The sequence below is a fragment of the Colletotrichum fioriniae genome (genome assembly GCF_027942845.1).
Source record: "Colletotrichum fioriniae strain IMI 355084 chromosome Unknown scaffold_12, whole genome shotgun sequence".
Lineage (NCBI taxonomy): Eukaryota > Fungi > Ascomycota > Sordariomycetes > Glomerellales > Glomerellaceae > Colletotrichum > Colletotrichum fioriniae.
Window position 1 is genome coordinate 2,006,828 of NW_027076848.1, and position 7,223 is coordinate 2,014,050.

The 7,223-nt window shown below is 48.0% G+C and overlaps 2 protein-coding genes across 2 annotated transcripts; both read left to right on the top strand.

Moving 5' to 3' along the window:
* Positions 1-1,098: 1,098 nt before the first annotated feature.
* Positions 1,099-2,214, top strand: BNA5_2 (Kynureninase (L-kynurenine hydrolase); the record flags this gene model as incomplete). The annotated part of the gene is made up of 2 exons (XM_065758744.1): positions 1,099-1,272; positions 1,324-2,214. The coding sequence occupies 2 exons, from the start codon at positions 1,099-1,101 to the stop codon at positions 2,212-2,214; spliced, it is 1,065 nt and encodes a 354-aa protein (XP_065612809.1).
* Positions 2,215-6,359: 4,145 nt separating this feature from the next.
* On the top strand, positions 6,360-6,782 carry N0V96_009767 (uncharacterized protein; the record flags this gene model as incomplete). Its single annotated transcript, XM_053190440.1, has 2 exons — positions 6,360-6,537; positions 6,631-6,782. 2 exons carry the CDS (start codon positions 6,360-6,362, stop codon positions 6,780-6,782), a joined length of 330 nt encoding a protein of 109 aa, XP_053052370.1.
* Positions 6,783-7,223: the final 441 nt, after the last annotated feature.

Sequence of the window (7,223 nt, forward strand, 5' to 3'; positions counted from 1 at the left end):
TGTGATTGCGTACTTCTTCATCAGGGCAAAGACATCTGTCTGTGCCTGTTCTGAGAACATAGGAAGCGCATGAGGGGACATATTGACGGAGTTTAACGTCAATAACAGAAAGGAGGCGTACTATGATGAAGTCGATACGTGTGAACGGGAGAAGAGGGTCAGAAGAGATCGATTGAGATGATATGTGCATGGAACAGAAAACAATCCGATGCGAGTCAGGGTGTGGTAAGATGAAGAAGTAGCTCTCCAAATGCCTGTCTCAAGTCCCCTGTCTCCGTGTTGCTTGCCAACCTGTATCCGTACGTACTCAGTATTCCGTATGTATCTTGCACTGAGACGCTTGTCATCCGATGGTATAAGTGGACCAAGCCGAAATCCGTCGCTTATTTGCGGAAGCGCTAGGGCTGAGACGGAAGCGGATGCCGGATGTTGGTGGGGCCGCTCGCGAAGTTTTCGGAATGACGATGCGCTGTCTCGAGTCAGATGAGGAAGCGACGGGTACAAAGACGAACAAGACGCCTCGGTTCTGCCTCGAATAGTGACACACCTGAGAGTATCCGACTCACCCAGAAAAATCGACACAGTTTGTCGTACGATCTAAGATGGAGTTCAACGCGTTTGCCGAGCAGATTCGGTCTGGGAGCCAGGCCAAGTTTCCTGCCAATGCAAACACCATCTCGTTCGCGCAGCAGCTCGACGCGCAAGACAAACTCGCGTGTTTGCGCAACGATTTTATCATTCCGACCAAAGGCTCTCTTAAAAAAAGGTCTTTGACCGGAACCCTCCCTAGTAAGTCCTGTCAAGAAATGATTACACAATATTTGTGGCACAGCAATCATCACAGATTCAGTACTGATCACCCCAAAAGACAATCAACTTCTCAACGGCAATGCAAATGGGGTTAATGGCACCAATGGAAGTAATTCATCACTCGAAGATGATGCGACTCCATCAGTCTACTTTTGTGGTAATTCACTGGGAGTTCCACCCAAAGCAGTCAAGGACTACATTCACGCTCAGTTGGAGACCTGGGCATCAATTGGGGTGAATGGCCACTTTCAGGGTCTCGAGAACTCCCCCCTTGTTTGCTGGCAAGACATGGCCGAGGACGTGGCGAAGAAAAGTGCAGCCATTGTCGGCGCCCTCCCCGAAGAGGTTGTTATGATGAATACCTTGACCGCAAACCTGCACTTTTTGATGGCCAGCTTCTACCGGCCGACAGAGAAGAAGCATAAAATTATCCTTGAATGGCGGCCATTTCCGAGTGATCATGTGAGTCGAGTGTCAACACATGCTATTCGTATACTTAGCTGACAAAGACAGTATGTGATTGAATCGCAGATTCAGTGGCATGGATTGGATCCGTCCAAGTCGATGGTCCAGATCCAGCCCGATGAGAACTTTTACATCTCAACTGATCTCATTCTGAAGACCATTGATGAACATGCAGAGGAGACAGCCCTCATTCTGCTTCCTGGCATACAATACTACAGTGGCCAACTCTTCGACATGCCTCGGATTACCGAATACGCGCAGTCCAAGGGTATTGTTATCGGTTGGGACTTGGCTCATGCTGCTGGAAACGTCGAGCTAAGACTTCACGATTGGAATGTTGACTTCGCGGCCTGGTGTACATACAAGTACCAGAATGCTGGGCCAGGGTCAATGGCCGGCGCATTTGTCCACGAAAAACACGGAAAAGTCGACACCAGCGAGGGTAAGCCCAAGTTCCGCCATAGACTAACAGGCTGGTACGGTGGAGACAAATCGGTCCGCTTCAACATGGATAACAACTTTCTTCCAACTGTTGGCGCTGGTGGTTTCCAAGTTTCAAATCCCTCAGCCATCGATCTCGCCTCGCTCTCGGGTGCCCTCTCGGTATTCAGCAAGACCTCCATGGCTGAATTGCGAACGAAATCTTTAGTGCTTACTGCGTACGCGGAGCATCTTCTTGATGGCATCTTGGCAGACGATACCGGTAGCGAACCTTCATTTAGGGTTCTTACACCTAGGAATGCCCACGAGAGAGGTGCTCAGCTGAGTGTCCTGCTCAAGGACGGCCTACTTGAACATGTCGTGGAAGCTTTTGTTGAGGAAGGAATCGTTTGCGATAAACGCAAGCCAGGAGTTATCCGTGTTGCGCCAGTGCCCTTGTATTGCACATTCCAGGATGTATGGAAGTTCATGGACACTCTGAGGAAGGCTATTGCTTGAAATTCTCGATGAAAAGTCCCGGCGAAAACAATAACGGGGCTTTATACTAATTAATAAAAGAAAGTTCATTATCTACGGGCAGCACGCATTGGCAAATCTTGTCCCACGACGTGTCTCGAGGCACTTTGGCAATTATTTCAGCAGCCTTTTAAATTTGGCTGGTTTCAATTGATAACCGGCCTCGGACGCAATGTAGGTATTATAAATGTGGCACGTCGATGCTCTGCAGAATCATGGTTACTAAGCTGAACAAGCCCTCGCCAAGTATAAACCCCGTAGCCGTGGAAATGAGGCGTGATTCCTTCTCGCGACCCCAGCGGCCAAGGATAAAATGATGAATCAGACCGCCAATTCCTTGCGCCAAAATCATTTCGGGCATTATGTACATGCCTATACTATTAGTTAGGATTGTGATCCCTTTGGTCTGCGCAGCTTGACATACCTGCAGCTAACGCAACACTTGATGGTATCCAAGGAGACCAGCGACTAAGACGCTTGGAACCTTTCAAGATCTTGAATATACCACCCAAAACTGATGCAACTATACCAAATCTGAGTAGGCCAGGCGGCATACCTCGGCCATATACTAGCCGAGCTGTTGATATTAAGATGTGCGCCGATGGCATGGGAAAGTCTTTGGACGGAAAGCCGAGTATGTTGGTGTAAAGCCGGTAAACCAGCATCGATACTGCGGATCCCACCAACGATCCAATGAGTTGTCCATAGAAAAGAGACATCGGTGGCGCATTGACAAGATGACCCATCTTGAACTCGTCCATCATCTCTGCTGCTTGCCAGACACTTGCCTCAACAACACCGGCAACGGCTAAGCTGAGTAAAATGGCGTTCGGATTTGTTGAAGGTATTAGGAAGGCGAACAGAAATTGCGGGATCTTAGCTATGACATGCCCGAAGGGTTAGAGCCATTATCACCGCAGGAACTTGGGAAAAAAAACCACATACCAATATAGGCGGCCCCTCCAGTCCCCGTTTCTCCGTAACATCGGATATTAACATGACTTAGCGGTAAGATTGTGAATACTGCCAACAGTAAGGCTAATATTGGAACCGAAGACCCAAAAAGGACGACCATAGAAGCGAAGCACAAAAGTAGGCCAGCTAGTATCCAGATTAGATATACTTTAGTCGTCAACTTGTCATCCCGGTAGTGTAAAGACCCAACTAGAGGCAGTGCTTCAGACCGTGATGAACTTCTGATCAGAGGCTGTGTGCCCTCTTCGTTGTCAGGCTGGTGATATCCTTTCAGGTATGTTGTGAGGCTCAATAGGTTTGGCATGGCGTAGGCATTGAAAGAACGTAGGAGCATTGTCGAAAGAGTGATAGCTGTGTCGCCTAAAATCAGTGCGACTGCAATCCACATGATCCAACCTCTTGAACCGGTTTCCCAGTCGGAGACAGAGCCAGGTGCCCACCCGTTGAATTTGGATAGAGGTGAAAGTATTCCCCACCCAATCAAGCATCCAACGACGATCCAAAGGGTTGTGACCGGAGGTACAATTAAGCCGATGGATATGTAGCCCGGGGATGTCGAGAGAGAAAAGAGCCATTCTCGAGCAAGATAGTTGCCGAAGATATTTATGGTACGTATCTGAGGGATGAAATATGCAGCGAGGGACTGCATTCGAGGTCAGCAAGGCGGAAGGGTTGTCTAAGAAAATTGACGCTCACGTAAAGTGCCGCAAACAAGAATGTGATGAGAATGAGTTTGTTATTCTGGCTCCAACCATGTTGCACGAGGCTAGCGTCAGTATCAACTGAGTCTTCTACAATTGATGGCTTTTGCTTGTCGTTAATGCTATCCAAATCATTCTGAGCGCGGAGAATTCGATCCGCAATGTCAGCATCCCGGTGTAATGATCCAATCATAGCTGCCGACGATGTTCCAAACGGGAATGGCAAAGGCTCTTGGACAAGAAACCGTTTTCGCAGTGGTAGAGTCACGGCAACACCTAGAATACTGACACCAATGGACCAAACACAGAGTTGAGACCAGTCAAGTCGGAAGGGCCCATTTTCCGATTCGTTGGTGAGGAACTCCATGGCCGGCAAAATCCCGACAGATCCGATCGTAAACGGCATCAAGCCCAACGAGCTGGCAATAACAACCATTGTCGCATGTTCTTGGGGGGTGAATGGGAAGGCCAAATGATCTTGGACCATTTTGAAGAAGGCAAAGCCTAGTATAGTTGAAGGAAGGCTCATGATGGCCAGGAAACCAGTACGAAGTCCGAAATACGTGTTGGAGAGGCATATTAAGAAGCCAACTATGATGCCGACGACCGTGGATCGGAGAGTCAGAGAGGAAGCTGGCTGTGACATTTCCTGCCCTCTTGACCTCGAGGTAGAAGCTCTGCGGTGTCGTCGGCTGGCCGCTTCGATATCTCTAAATCCAGGCATGGTCACTTTCCCAGAGTGCCTGCGAAAGAAGCTTGGTCAAGCTGTCTGAAACTGGCCAAGAAGGTAAGAAAATGCAATACTTATTATTCGTGAATGGGAGAGAGGCATGTAGAAGCCTTTCATTCCAGGCTCTATGAAAACCTAATCACATGCACAAAATCCATTCTCCATTCGCACTGATGCATCGGCAGTGAGCTGGGGTTTATGTGTGGTGACACGGAGGCTACGTCATCGATATTCTCACATCATCCGGGATACCCACCCCATGGTACCGATTTGATGTTTTGCAGCATCCGTCTTAAACAGAGAAATGGAATAATCTTAAAGAAAGCTGGGGTTCAAGAGATATTTACGGCGAAAATACCAGATGAGAATGCATCATGTTCTAGCTCGCAAAGCTGCAAAAGTGTACAGAACTCAATCACTACACTATGCAAGGCGACTAGTCTGGTCGTCAGCAACAGCATCAAATCTGTATGGTTGCGTAGGGCGCGAAGCTAGAGAACATTTACAGGCACAATCTATTTTGTTTTCCATTTGGGATTTCGTTCATCTAGGTGGCACAGAATACTGAGTAGCCGAGTAAGAGACGATCTCTTGCACCTCGTCCATCTTCTCCTGTTGTTTGATTTCTATTTTTAAGCACACGAAGTCAACACTCGCCCCTCAAAGCACCTGACCCTCTGATTCTTTGTAAGAGACTCTACAGTGCCAGTCAAGACATGCAATTGGTACACCAGAACCATTGCCTGGCTCGGTATCTATAGCTTCAAACGCGACCATACACAGTAGCGCCCCATCGCCAGTATTTTCTTTGGGGCTGTTTGTTAGTTTCGTATCACACAGAGCGAGTGATTTGCATCGTGACCTCTGAGACTGTGACACTATTAAACTCATACTGGCCCTGGACAGCACAGTTTGTGAACCATGACTATTGCCTCAAGCTCAATCCGTAGCCTCCTGCTCTTTTCATCGTTGATTGAACTGATGAACAACTAGACTGCCAAATATGAGCATGATACGCTCTAGGTACTTCTGTAGTGAACAGCTACCCATCTCAAAGGTCTTTGTAATACTGACCGAAAGGCCATGGCTAGATTCGCGCTACAAAAGTAAGTAGTACCCACGGCCCCAAGAAGCTTAAATGCGAAACTCTGTCGACAACAATCATTACCTATGGATATTAATCTCCGACGAACTGCGTATACACCTTGCGGGTTACCCCGACCCAGCGGGGGGTTGGGCCGCGACTAAACCTTCATCGCTTGCCCTTCGGAGCAGAGGAAAGCCAATCAGCGAGCTTTAGCTTCATTCAAGAACACCGTCCGCTTTGGGAACTTCGAGACAAAATACCATAGGCACATGTAGGCTACCCATAAGTGGCTTGCTGTCTTTGCCCGCGGTTGGAGGGTCAGCAGAGCATATTCCGCCTATCATTAACCCCGCCAAAGTTCCGCAGGATCTCGATGGACCAGTCTGGGCGTAGCGCAAAGCGCGGCTTGGTCAGACGACACGAACATGTGACGTCATTTCCATCGCTGTCCTGCGAATATTAATGCAACTGCTCTCCCCACGTGAATGACCAGTTGCGACGCCGTTCTACCTACCTATTGTCAACACCCACTCCACTGTTCATCACAATACCTATCAATTCGAACCACGTCCCTCCATACCAGATAGTTCTCCATCTTGATCACATACACCACTTGACAACGATCGATATCACGATGCATAACGCGGTATTCGCACAGTTTCTCCTACAGCTGTGCTTCGCGCTTTTGGCCGTCGCCGCGCCGGCATCCGATCCCGCTGTCGGCACAGCAGCTCACGGCAACACCTGGCAGTATGGCACTGGTGGCGGTATCCTTGGTTTCATAGTCCTCGTCTTGGATATTATCGTGTTCCGTGAGTCTCCTTCCTAAATGGTGTCCTCGACAGCCAAATACTCGTTCGCACGCAAGCAGTCACGTTGTGTTTGCTAACAGTACTGTCGCTTAGTTGAGGTTCTCAAGTCTGATCGACCTGTCAGCCATAAGGTGCTCTGGTGCCTGGTCGTCTTCCTTTTCCCCATCGTCGGCATGGTCATCTACTGGCTGTTCTCAAACCGCGCCGCCCACAACTCTCGCTCTGGATACGAGGCCGTCGCATAGATTACGTCTTGATACGTGCATTCTGTAGTTGGCACCACTCAGAAGACTGGGGAAAAACACATGTATTTTGCATCGTGACGAATTTCTGCACGAGCAAGTGGGTGACATAGTTGTTTGCCGCTATATAAACCCTAGCATTTTTTCTACTGCTCTGATTTCTGGACTTTTCAAGAGTATCCTTTAGTAAATATATAAAAGATATAAAAATACATAAAAAGAATAAAATGCAGAATAAGACCGCTAGGAATAACAAATAATTCGTAAAGCAGTAGTGTAATTATTTGTTGACCGGTATCTTATTTTGTTACCTACTTGACTAGTCTATTAATGAAAGATTACCTCCCCGACTAAGGCTTTGAGCACAATTATGTAACTCCATAGGTATTAAGGAGATCATATGATTTTCTAAATAATCCACTTCTTCATGGGTCAAGCAGTCAA